The sequence below is a fragment of the Triplophysa rosa genome, linkage group LG7, assembly GCF_024868665.1.
Source record: "Triplophysa rosa linkage group LG7, Trosa_1v2, whole genome shotgun sequence".
In the NCBI taxonomy this organism is placed as follows: domain Eukaryota; kingdom Metazoa; phylum Chordata; class Actinopteri; order Cypriniformes; family Nemacheilidae; genus Triplophysa; species Triplophysa rosa.
In genome coordinates this window covers 25,458,924-25,472,179 of record NC_079896.1, presented here as the reverse complement: position 1 = coordinate 25,472,179, position 13,256 = coordinate 25,458,924, and the positions used below count along the sequence as shown (strand labels likewise).

Sequence of the window (13,256 nt, the reverse complement as noted above, 5' to 3'; positions counted from 1 at the left end):
AGAGTGATTTTTATAATGGTGTAGCCTCTCTGTAGGGTTTCCACGGTTACCAAGCAACTGATAGGACCTCTGTGCAGTCACAGGTGTGTGGATATTGCCTTTTTACAATTGCTCTGAATGAAGCTCAATCCATTTGGGCCTGGTACAGGATCTCGTTTATTACCAACTGTTAATAAAGGATTGTCATATTCAGGATTATATAACAGATGGATCATGCTAACCTGCTGGTGTTTCCTCTCCATTTCCACCAGTTCGTTCTCCACTTTCACCTGCCTCTCCTTCACTTTAATGAGCTCTTCATCCTTGGCCTGCATCTCTTCCTCCTGACGCGTCACCTGCAGGAGCGGCTTCACCTGCACACAAATGTCACGCACGCATTACAGTGAATCTGATATTGAAAGATGACAGTTCTTAATTCATTTGTAAATCACGACAAAAGTAGTAACTTTAATTTAGCAAGGGAGATTTAGGTCCTGCGTCCACCGAACCGTTTTTTAAAATGTCTGAAAATGCTAGTAGACACTCTACTGAAAATGCCAGCAGTGGACGCTCAGCAGCGTTTTTCCAGCCAAGGCGCTCTGGTTGCTATGATACAGAATATCAGCCAAAGTTATGCATCGGATTTCGAAGATAGACAACAAATATTACTATTGTGACAGCCTGGGGATCTCATCTGGTACAGACGTGGATACTCCAAGAACACAAATATTAACTTCTGCATCATTTTTCAGTCGATGTACAAGTAGGATGTGATGATTGGTTGGTGTGGTATTTGTCCCACCCCTCCTCCACTGTGATTGGATATCTAAGTAAAGTGACCCAAAGCTGAAAATTTTTCAACTCTAGGCAATCGGGCAATCAACGCTGTACGTGGAATAAATGCTCAGAATATTAAGTGCAGAATTGCGAAGTGAAAAAAATATTCTGGGCTTATGAAAAACTGCCTCGGTGGACCAATTCTGTAACAGCTCAGACAAATGATTTCACCAAAATAAAGACTCGTAAGAGCTCATCCTCATTACAGAATAATGCATGTTAGAGAACAGCTATTTGAACCAAAGGTCATGAAAATAATTTTGCCTTTAGTATGTTTTTAATTTACATAGTTCTAAATAGAAGCCGGTTCTTGGTTCTCAACCCAGCCTTTGTTCACACACAAAATCTAGTCAAATGACTTGATCATTTATGTAAATCGTCACTTGAGAGACTAACCTTGGTAAAGAGTCTCCACCACTGCCAGTGGCGTAGTTTCAGGTAAGCGGCACAGTTTCTCTGGAGGACCTTCAAAGCGCTGAGCTGCTGCTGCTTCTTAGCGAAGGCTCTGAGAAACGCAACCACAAAACAGCCCTCAGAACATTCACATTCAATGTCTCATTGTGTATGCCGCTGACACTTTCACATCGTATTTAAATCTGCCGTTCACATTCGGACTCACTTGCGAGCCAGGTACCCTCGACAGACCGACTGAAAGTAGATGATGATGTCGGTTATCTTCAGGTCTCGCTCTTCTTCCAGGTGCGCCAGAACTCCAGTGCGGAAGAAAATCTTACTCTGACCGATCCGGAAGAGGTTTGGGTCTAGCTCCAAGGCTCGGATCTACAGATAAAAATATTAGTTTGTAATAATATTGAAATAGATGACGGATTTCTAGATATAATATTAAAAATGTGACAGGTGCTGTAAGAGTTAAGCAAGTCTTTGCTCTTCACTTTCTATTACACGCACATTTACTGTGGCTCTTCCATGTTTTATGAGCGAGCGATTCTTTAGAGGAATCGAGATTTGGTCAGTATGAAGCTTAAGAAAACTCACCATTCTTTCACAGGCCTGCTTGCCATCCATAAAACCCTTGGGGATTGCGTTTGGGGTGAGGATCTCATATCTTGAAAGGTAAAAGGAGTAGTAAGTCACTGATAAATCACAAAGAATGAATGCTGCTTTCGTGATTGAAGAGACGTTTAGTGAGACATCTGAAACAGACCTTTGTCTGAACTCCTGGAAGACGATACGGTTGGGGAACCCCTGTCTGCAGATGCGAATACCTTCTAACACCCCGTTACATCTCAGCTGATCTAGAACAAGATGGGGTTCCAGTTTACCAGCCTACAGACAAGAGAGAAGATTGAGTGAAATAGTCAAACTAGTCATAGTTTCGGCGCACATCTAAAGGACACAGAAACTCTAGATGGTCTTCAGAATGGAGACGAACATCACTTACTCTTTTCTCATGGTTGGGAATGATACAGCGGACGAAGTTGGGGTTGGTGTTCCTGAGGGTGGCCATGAGTTTGGTAAGAGACTCTTTATAGAGCTGACCAACAGTGCGGAACATGCCCTTCTTGGTCTTATACGTGGCTCCAAACGCAGTCTCGTTCATCCCTGCAACTTGGTCCAAACCAACAATGCGGTCCACTGCCATGAAGAGCGAGAGAAAGAAATCAAACAGTTAGGTTGATGTTGAAGTTAACAACACAGAATATAATGAAAGGACAGTCACACAGCAAAGCCAAATCAGGATGGATGATGGAAAGTCTACGACTAAAACTCTACTTCAACATTGTCAAGCAAGTCAGGGTCAAAATACGCTGTGTATTTTTGCGATTTTACAAAAAGCAGAAACTGTCCTTGGATAAATAAAGATCTAAAAGAATCAAGTCATACTCCCTCAACCCAAAATAACACGTTTCAGATAGTACAGTGTATTTTGACGCCAAAAGTTCAGACAGCCCATTTAAGTGGCAACAGCCCCTACAGATCATGGATGACTACGCCAGGGCAAATGGAGATGTGAAATAGATGAACAGTGCCAAGACCAAGACTACATCTTTAAACAAGCACAAGCAGCAAAAGAAAACATTCAGTGTCTGAAACGGGAAAACATCTCATAATGTGAACCTTGCAAAAAAAACCTGTCAAGATTATGTCCTGACCATAGTTCACTCCAAAATGAAAACTATGACATTTAGATTTTTTTTAATGGAATTTTGCTTATAAAGACATTTTTGAAACATATTGTGGCATTTTTATGACATTTAAGAATTAAAAGAACAGTTCAACCAAATATGAAAATTAAGTCATCGTTTACTCGCCCTCAAGTTGTTCCAAATCTGTATAAATGTCTTTGTTCCGATGAACACAAAAGAAAAGATTTGGAAGAATTTAGAAAAGCAAACCGTTCTGGGGCACTTTTGACTACCATTGTAATTTTACCTCCTATGGTAGTCAATGGTGGCCAAGAACTGTTTGGTTACAAGCATTCTTCCAAATATCTTTCTCTGTGTTTAAAAACAACACAGAACAGAACAAAGAGATTTATACAGATTTGAAACACTCGAGGGTGAGAAAATGATGACAGATTTTTTATTTTTTGGTGAACTATCCCTTTAAGATGTTCCACTTAAATCTTACTACCATTACTCTAATGTGAAGGAACAAAAAAAAATGATTTACTGTAATTATTTGGATCCATGATGATCTTGAGAGTTGCAACTATTGAGATTGCAACAATATTTATATTTTTAACCGCATTACAGAAAATCGACGCTAATCTGTCCAAAAAACGCCTAATGTTTATATTTTAATTTCAGCGTAAAATATATGCTTTTGTGACATTCATAAGGAATAGAAGATTCGGCGTATTGTTTTATTAATAGATTATTTAATCCTGTATACTGGACACATTCATTTCCTGACTAAGAATCGAACATGGTTATCAGCTAAATAAATAAAATTTATGTTCGGGTCGGATAGTTGCAGTTGCTCTATTTGCTCAACTGCATTGAGTAAATAGATCAGATCAGATATAACAAGAAATGAAGAATGACTTTAATAGAGGGAGATTCCTGGAACATCATATCTACATTAGGTGGTCAGTACCGACAGTAACTTTTTCTTTCATTCAACACAAACCTCAATCATTCAACACATGTTTATTTGACTCAACTCAATTGACTTGAAACTATTATTAACCATTAACTTCCTTTAAATGCAAGAATTGCTCCTAAACAATGTACTTTCCTAATAACGTGACGTGACTCCCGTAATTTTCAGAGAATGTTAGTTGACTGGCACGGGTAGTGCGAATCATTTGGATTCCAATGAAACAAGACCTGTATTGTTCCAGTTCTCTGTCAGAGACACTACAGAATTCCTCCACCCCTCACCCAAACTCTGTCTCCCTCACACGGCCTATCAAAACGCCATCTGACACTTAAAACAAACAAGCTGTCTGACTGCGAGAGGCAAAGAGACATCCCCAGTACCACACACGCCGCTGTCTGCTATGAGCAAAGCTGTGAATCTCATGAAAACACGTCTGCATCATGTTTCACGGCTATTCCATTATAGCTGCATAAAGGAAAGGACATTTTAATAACAATTAGGTACATTGTTTTTGTATTTCTCATGGTCAATAAAGATTTTTGTTAGTGTTTTTATAATGTATGTGATTAAAGGGTTTCATGAGATTCATCGGTCTTCTTTAACACCACTTGAAGTGACTGTGCTTTTCAATAAAAGCTCCAAAACTAATAATTATTCTGTATTTTTAATTTGGTGAACACAAAAATATATTTCTACTGTGTAAGTGTGGGAACAGTGCAGGGGAAGTGAGCAAAATAGCACTCAAGAAACAAGCAGGGCCCTAAATCCTTGTAGCTAGCTCATAGAGTTCCACATCACACCGTTTATGCGCTTCGCAGCATCAGATCTGTGTGTTAAATCTCATGCATTGAAGTTTCATGCAAACCTATTTAATGGTCAGTATGAGCATCCGAATGAATCAGCCAAGTCAAGATTGCTTCCAGCTAACTCTAAGTTAGCCAGCTAGATGGACCAGGGCCCAGGTCTACAAGCCATGGGAAGATTTGAAAGTACACAATGCGCTGAGAGACCTACAGCGTCGTATACCTTCACCTGGCGATTCGTGTAGACTAGAGACATCGTAAAAAGACGCTCTTTGGATATTCTGAATCTCTATGGTCGAGAGACAGAGAGGGGGCAAAAGGGAGATAAACATGAGGAAAAAGCAAAATAAAATAAAAACAGTAGAACACAGCTAGCACATAAAGACATATGGTAGTAAACACACTGGTTAGTGCTGAGCAACACAGGCGAGACCAAGCAAACAATAAGTCATCGTTCCATTTGCATTAGCTTCAGATTTTAGTGACGTACGGGTAGATTGAATTGACATAAGTATATCTTAAAATCTTGCCCTGACCAGAAGTAGGAGATAAGAAATCTGACTCTAAGCCATTGTAAAACACTTCAATTGACTGCAAATTATCCAATTCTATATTAAAGGATTGTGTTCACACCTTGACTTGTTTGGAACACGTCCCAATCTGCATTTATGAAATAACTAAAATATTTACGCCAATTCACCGTGACGCATAGCTTGCTTTTTACTTCACAGACAACACGTCAATGAAAAGTGAACAACAGTTTCTTTATTCACAAAGTGGGAGGCTGGAGCCAAATAACCGGCCTGTTAAAACGTTTCAATGGTCAGTGTGAGTCGAAACATCGCTACGGAAAGTAATCGCTCACCGTCCTTCCACAGTTCGGCCACAAACTTATCGGTGGACTGGTGCAGGAGTGTGGCCACGTTGTCGTTTAGAGGATCCATGTTTTTCAATAACCACTCGTCCGCCTTATAGTCAACCTGCAGAGAGAAAAATAAACACTCGCTAAAATACTTAAGACGGGAATAATGGAACTCAGTCAGTTTCGGTTGGGTCCGAGTGTGGATTGTTTCGTTTAGAGGTTTAGCTTGTCTTTGGCTATTTGTATTATGTTATGTAACTACTGAGTTTCTTTTTCTACAAGCAAACAAAGCAACTTGTAATTTTCAGGCTTTGAACAGAAATTCAGCTCGAATGGAGTTAAAAATCTTAGATTCCTCATTTCATGCAGTGTCAAGTTTCTGTTGCGAACGGTTCTGCTGATGTAAAACAGATGTGGCCAGTGTTTCCCACATACCACAGCTGGATGCTGCTGTGAGGAGAGACGGCACCACAGCATTTCAGTACAGGCCAGCATGACCAGACTAAACCCAATTACATATACATTCTTTACCGTGTAAGATCCTGCTTTCTAGTAATTGAATTTCTGAAAAGGAACACTAAGTATAGGCCAACACGAATGCAGACGTACCTTGCCAGCATAGTGAATGATGCAGAAATCGGCTTTGTCCTTCAGCTGCCGTGGTTTCTGGAACTTGCTGTGAGTTCCCTGCTCTTGCACCAGTTTGTCCACAAAAGTTTTGTCGGTGGCTTTTGGGAACCAGCACTCTTCATCCAACAGAGCCAACACGCCAGGAGGATTGGCCTGGAAAAGGGATCATATAACCGATTCGGTTTATTTATAGAGGAGCCAAAAGAAAGCAGAGCGGTAAAAGCAGTCCTCACTTCTACAGTAACTTTAATCACATTACATTCTGTCAATGTTTGGGGTAAAAATATTTTCAGCAATCTATATTTTTGAGGGCAAATATAACTACATGCAAACCCAAGGTAAGAGCTCACCGGTCTCTCGATGAGATCGATACAGGGCTGCAGGTCGAGACCGAAGTCGATGAAGCTCCACTCGATGCCTTCACGCTGATACTCCTCCTGCTCCAGGATGAACATGGTGTGGTTGAAGAGCTGCTGGAGCTTCTCATTGGTGTAGTTGATACAGAGCTGCTCAAATGAGTTCAGCTGCAGAAAGACAGACCAATAAAACAGATCATCAGAATTTCATGCTATTCTGAGCCCTAGAAGTTACGTCTAGAACCGATATTGAATTGCAAAGCCAACATTAAAACGTCACTTTAACAAAAAATCATTCCTAAGATCCTGCATTGTTTGGATCCAACATCAAAACCACCATTTACTAATCCACATCGTAAACTTCTGACTTGAAGCATTGGTCAGTGTTTCATGTCTATGATTTCTGATTCAGAGGCGGAGGACTAAATCTGAGGAAGCCGCACCTGGAAGATCTCAAAGCCAGCGATGTCCAGGATGCCAATGAAGGAAGCTCCCTGGCGTTTGGTCCTGTCCAGAGCTTTATTGATGCGGTGAACAAGCCAGCGGAACAACCTTTCATATGTGGCCTTGGCCAGGGCTTCCACCGCAAAGTCAGCCTGTGCACAGGAACAGCCAGAGGAGCACACGAGAACGTAACATAGACATCGTGTTTATGTTATAATGCACAGTTTTAATCAAATCACTACAAAAAGTTACTTTTAGCAGTGAATGTTTATTAAATTAAAGTTTCGTTCTAGTTGACTATTGATAAACTGATAAATGATTTGCATTAATTATTTAACCATGTGTGTCAGCAGCAGGTCATAATGTAAACATGCGTTCTGGAGCAGCATGAATAAAACAACATCCAAACATCATCTATCATGCAGGATTTGGACATTTAAGGACACGTCGAGGACGTTTTATGACAGAAGAGTAGGAGCCTTCTGGGGAAGGAAGTGAGGCACAAAAGCACAACACCGCTCCAAGATCGCTTCAGATCAGGTAATGATCTGATGACAGATCATTTGGGTTTCATTATGAGAGACGGTGGGAAATCTGACAGATATTCAGCGAGAATATTACCTGTTCTTTAGTCTGGGCTTTCTGTACATAGTCCCTGCCTACTTTGATCCGTGGGGACAGAATGGCACGTGTGAATTCCATGACGTTCATGCCGAGCAGGTGGCAAAGCTTCTGAGCAGCTGAGAAACACAGAAACCTTTAAGCACCTTAACACAGACTCACCAAAAATGGTCACATTCTTTTTCTTGTTTGTAGAATTTTTGCAGTTTCCCTTATGGACATACAAGGTCTGAGAGAAGCTCGTATGGGACATATTTGTTCGAGTGAAAGTACCGTTTCAAATAAAAAGAAACACTTTGGCCATTATTGCAATTTATTGACTTCAACAACTCTCACAGCCCGTTTAGCACCAAAACAAACCCTGATGTTTCCCCTTTAGGACCACCAGGAGGAACTAACTTTGCGTCGTGAATGACACAACTTGAAAATACGAAAGTCTAAATATCTCACCACGAACGGTGAGGATCGAAACGCATTATTTAAAATGGAACGCTTCATGAGGATAAAACGTTACATGCTTTTGCGACTCTTGCGTACAGTAAACGTGTGATTTTTCAAGACTTTGCAAATCTATGAAAGCCCAATATACGGCAGGAAGGCATTCGCCAAAAGAGCCCATCGGAGATCTGCATAAAACCATATGGTGTAGGACTGAGACAGTCGGGTGGTGCGTGGATAAAGTGCTGTTGATAGATTTAGAGTTACTGAGGAATTTTAACTACTACAAATTTTCCATTGCTGTTAAAACAATCTCTATGCTAATATTAGATATTAAACATTCCTGTATCAAAACCTTAAAACGTTTCAATAAATTGCATGCAAGCAGAGTTAGGGTAAAAAGAGTTGTGCGTTTATGTGTTACCTGTGTTGTCTGATAACGAGAATGTGTGCTCGAAACGTCACACATTTTGTAAAAGTCAATAAAACTTTTGAGATTTTTGGAGCTTTGGTGTGCCAACTTTGTATATATTTTTCATTTGATTCGTTTTTGGTTGAGCACCCATTTCAAGATGATGTGCGTTCTTTTGCTGTGTTTTACTACCTGTGTTTTCTGGCATAGAAGCCTGATCAGTGTTTCTCTCCTTCTTAAACACAAAGTTGCCAAACTGGAGAACGGATGATACCACCTTCAGCATCGCTGCACACAGAAACATGGTCCAGATGATCAACAGCATAAAACAGAAAACACATAGAGAATGTGAGCGTGTGTATGTTTCATAAATCCTCACATAAGATTTCTTCATGGGAGAAGCTCATAATATGCATGGCCTCCATGGTCTCTTGAAAGTTATCCTTGTCCTGTTGTCCAGGGATGGGAATGTTACCGTTGGAGAGGAAGCGATAGTTATTGAAGCCTTCGAGGAGTAGATCAGCTAGTAGTCAGAGGAACAAAAGCATTAATAAAACTGCTGCTATCTTCTCCAGACATCTGCGCTCTTCGTACTCACTCAGATGACTTCAAATAACACCCAAAGCCTGCTTTCATCAATCCAAAACTTACATTTTAGATGTTCTCCAGCACCGGCCAACAACTGGTAGAAGACATGAAAGGTGCGTTCATCTTTGGCTTGGCGTATAGCCCTGGACTTTTCAAGAAGATCTTATGCAGGAGATCGAGTTAAGGAGCATTTAAGCCTGTAATGTTTTCACTATTCTAAAACCAGATCCAGATCAAATCTGTTCTGCATTCCAGCGTATTACTGTTGAAAAGAAATAAAAAAGCCTAGACTGATAGAAGATCAGGATACAGGTTTCAATGTTGGCCCCCACGATGTAACCCGTCACATCAAAGTTGACGCGAATGAACTTGCCCTGTGGAAAGACAAACACTTCAGATGTGCATACTGGTCAGGCTCATTAATAAAACGTGACTGCATCGCGTAACTTATTTATATCTTGTGGGCCTATAATCAACATTTCCAAGAATCCATCTGAACAGACGATCGACTCCTTCATCGTTCAGACAGAAGGGCTTACGCGTGCACGATATGCAGGATATTTTTCAACGGATCTGCTTAAAAGACATCTGGATTTTAAAGCGTGTGTTAAAGGATAACAGACACGCTCATTTGCTGCAAATGCACCCAAAATAACATTCCTCCGTGCCATTTGACTGGCGTATCCTTAAAAGCTGACTTTGACAAATGCCAACTAAATCTCATGCAACTGGCCAATGAAACAAAGAATAAAACACCTTGAGCTTTCAAGATTTCAATGAGTGTACTAAGCCAACAAACTATATCAATAAACCGTCAGGAATGCATCCAAAATGTTTATCATTCTCGCTGCATGCACAAGTAAAAAGTATATTTAGGCTATTTTAGATACATTTACAGAAAAAGTAAAGGTTGGATTTCATATCAGACCAAATAGGGCAACTTACGAAGCGTGAAGAGTTGTCATTTTTCACAGTCTTGGCATTCCCAAAGGATTCCAGAATAGGGTTGGCCTGCAGGAGCTGACGCTCTAACTCTCCCTGTAATGCAACAGTCATGATATATGGTCAAACAGAGCTTCACACAAGAACACATACAAATGACTTCAAGTTCAGAGGTGACGTGTAACTCAGATAAGAGAGACATGAAACAATGCGGCCTGTCCGACCATGCGAAGAAACCCGTTGACAAATCAACAGTAAAATTAACAATTTCCTGAACGTGTATTTATAAAGCATGAGATTCTAATGCTGATTATTTTCAGTTAGTTTACATCAGTAAAAAGGTCGGATTTTTTTTATTGAACCCTTTATTTCTTAATCCTTAAAAATGTTTTGTACCACCTCGGTTCATCTCATTTGTCTCCATTATTCTTTCTATTCTTTCCCGATGTTGATTTTAGTGGAGAAAGTACACGATTGTGCAATGCCATAGAGTGAGTGTGGCTGACAAAAATAAGCTTGCCTCCACTGCAAAGACATTTCTTTTCATTTGACCTCAAATCCGGCAGCAGATCCTCTAGATGGAGTAAAAATACACCACCCTACAAACCTAATTAAAACCTGTGTAGCCATAAAGGTCTTTGCGCATACAGTCCGAAATTTTCGTATGCGTTTTTTCATATTTAGGCGCTTGTTTGTACGGTGTCTCTGAATTGTCAAAACACCTCTCAAAATGCTTGCTACGGATGCGAAAAACGCATAAAATCGAACCCAGTCCGAATTTTTTTATGACGGACGAAAATATCGGAGGCCGTGTGTAAATGTGATTGACACAACGTGAGGTCGTATTCATTTTTTAACGTGCGGAAATTTCGGATGCAAATTGCAATGTGCAATGGACTCAATGTGCAACGGCCTTAAGAAGCATCTGTGCTCGACATGCAGACATTTTCACAGACTGCCTCAAATATAGGTTTAGCTGAGGGCTGCACGATATATTATCGGCCATATCGGTATCGGCCGATAAATGGTCATTTTTAATGTTAACGGTATCGACCGGTAAGAACTTTTTCTTCGTAGGCCGATATATTATAGCCGATAAATTCTAAATCAATTCCAGTGGTTAAACCACTTCAGCTGCCCGCTGCTCACAGTTAAAATACAGTACAGTACTGTCTTTCTGTCATGATCATTCTCTTACTGTTATAGGAAAACATTGTTGATGTAGTACGTAGATATTTATGAATGTGTAAATTATAGGAACAAAAGCATATTGTTTTAAGCCGACTGCTGTGCTTTTTGTCTTGAGACCTGTTAAACTTGTGGCTATTGAGAACACCTCTCTGGAAGAACATCTTTAATTTGTTTATTACATAAACATTATACCAGAAAAGCTGAAAAGTTAAAAGAACCTTTAATTAGTGTAAGGTAGGCTTGGTACATGAAAAAATAATTTTCAGTCTCAAAAAATGATATATTAATATTTAGATACTGTATATCAGCCAATATATCGGTTATCGGCTTCCAATGTTCAAGAATTACCGGCAATCGTTATTGGCCAAAATGTACATATCGTTGCATCCCTAGTTTAACTCCTAAAATGATCAATGACAGATGTCTGAACCCCACCGTCACATCACAAAGTTAGTCTGCATTACTCAGCCCTTTATAGTTTCCATGTGCATCTGATAGGAAGTTTTGACAGGTGTTCCATTGTTCCAAAACACTGCTGTTGTCATGAGCTGGAAACACGACATGACGGAGGAGAGCTCTTGTGTGCGACCTCCGACTGCGGGAAACTGTTCCCATTACGTAACCCAATTCCAAAAAACGGAGGAACAGTGGAAAAAATCCAGGGGATCGTAAAGTTTATGAATTTCACACTTCAAATTAAGACCATTTGGATTAAAATAATTGTAGATCATCATAAACAGTTAATAGATTAAGTTGAAAAGGCACTTCCATCATTATAGAAAGAATGCCAAGAATGACTGGCATCACAGCTCCTCTTTGTAATTGAGTAAATGGACATTCCACAAGCTTCCAAGCTAACGTGTTTTCAGAAAGGAGCATTCAGCACTGAATTCTGCTCACAAGCAACACTACCTGCTTTGAAGAATTACAAACAAATAGTGTAAATAACCTCTATTCATACTTAATACCACCCCAAACAAAGCGTGCTTAACTGGACCCACAGAGAATGAGACATTATGAAAGTCATTAATAAAAATGAGCCCATTTAGAAATACCAATAAACAAAAAATGTGATATGAAGGCGACAGAAGGTTCATGTGCTCGATAACAAGAAGAGAGGAACACAAGGCACTACAAACTACTCACATAAAACAGGATTCCATTCTGTAACCAAACGTTTATCATGGAAACAAAGAGGTTAATGTCACGTACACAGAAACAAACAACAGACAAGATACGCACATCACAAAATGTTCAGGATTCTATGCAAGTTGAGCAATTGACAAATTCAACTGCTTCCTCGGTTACTGCGCGTATTTAAGTTTTTATACTGAAGAAATGCATTGCCCCAAAAATGTCCACTGTATTACTACAAACAAAATAGTTTTATAGAAACAGTCCGAATTATTTTGCTGTGGACACAAATGCTGTCAAAAGTGCTCAACTTGTATTGAACTCAGAGACGTTCATAGACAAAAGTCTGTTTGGGAATGTTGGGGATTTCATGCAGTTTGTGAGCGGGACTTTGTCTCTGCTGGTTTAGGACGTTGCAGGAGCCGTTTCTCTTTGTGTTTGGGCTGTAACTGATCTGTCAGGTGTCAACACAACAGATATGATTACATTACCCTGCTAAAGATTCACCCAGTTTACTCAAAGGCTTCAATAAATAACAGAACTGACGGCCAAACCTGTAAAGCTTAAAGGGATATTTCACAGGCAAAACAAAAGTTCCGTTTTGTTCCAATAGGATGTCGTCTCCTCTGCGTGGGAGCTTTCATCACCGTCATTTGCCGAAAAAACAAGCCTCAGGTTCACGCGCAGCAGAAGGATATTGGAAGCTAGACATCAACGTTAATAGCGCTGTCAAAATGAATATTTCCCTTAAACAAACTCATCGATTGGCTTAAGAAGACCTTTGTTAAGACCACAGAGCCGTGTCGACTCAAGCAGTTCTTTGATGGATGGATGCAATTTTTGGAGCTTCAAAAAGTCGACGCCCATACACTCCCATTCTACCGCTTGGAAATAAAATGATACGTGGTATTATAACTCCGACTGGATGATTCTTCAAGAAGAAAGTCATATTC

The 13,256-nt window shown here is 40.0% G+C and overlaps 1 protein-coding gene across 5 annotated transcripts in view; it reads right to left on the bottom strand.

The window, feature by feature from the left end:
* The window catches only part of myh10 (myosin, heavy chain 10, non-muscle), a 45,980-nt gene that overhangs the window by 10,619 nt on the left and 22,105 nt on the right, over window positions 1-13,256 (bottom strand). For 2 of the 5 annotated variants that reach the window (XM_057337398.1, XM_057337399.1), the window contains exons 7-23: window positions 9,982-10,070; window positions 9,347-9,410; window positions 9,100-9,198; window positions 8,828-8,971; window positions 8,641-8,736; window positions 7,599-7,717; window positions 6,977-7,129; window positions 6,528-6,701; window positions 6,157-6,330; window positions 5,551-5,665; window positions 4,909-4,974; window positions 2,219-2,412; window positions 1,982-2,103; window positions 1,813-1,882; window positions 1,436-1,596; window positions 1,213-1,321; window positions 222-353 (exon numbers count right to left, since the gene is read on the bottom strand). In XM_057337398.1, coding sequence (XP_057193381.1) covers window positions 222-353; window positions 1,213-1,321; window positions 1,436-1,596; window positions 1,813-1,882; window positions 1,982-2,103; window positions 2,219-2,412; window positions 4,909-4,974; window positions 5,551-5,665; window positions 6,157-6,330; window positions 6,528-6,701; window positions 6,977-7,129; window positions 7,599-7,717; window positions 8,641-8,736; window positions 8,828-8,971; window positions 9,100-9,198; window positions 9,347-9,410; window positions 9,982-10,070 — 2,081 coding nt within the window. Of the gene's footprint in view, window positions 1-221; window positions 354-1,212; window positions 1,322-1,435; window positions 1,597-1,812; window positions 1,883-1,981; window positions 2,104-2,218; window positions 2,413-4,908; window positions 4,975-5,550; window positions 5,666-6,156; window positions 6,331-6,527; window positions 6,702-6,976; window positions 7,130-7,598; window positions 7,718-8,640; window positions 8,737-8,827; window positions 8,972-9,099; window positions 9,199-9,346; window positions 9,411-9,981; window positions 10,075-13,256 lie in introns of all 5 variants that reach the window. The other 3 variants (XM_057337400.1, XM_057337401.1, XM_057337402.1) reach the window with 3 other exon arrangements.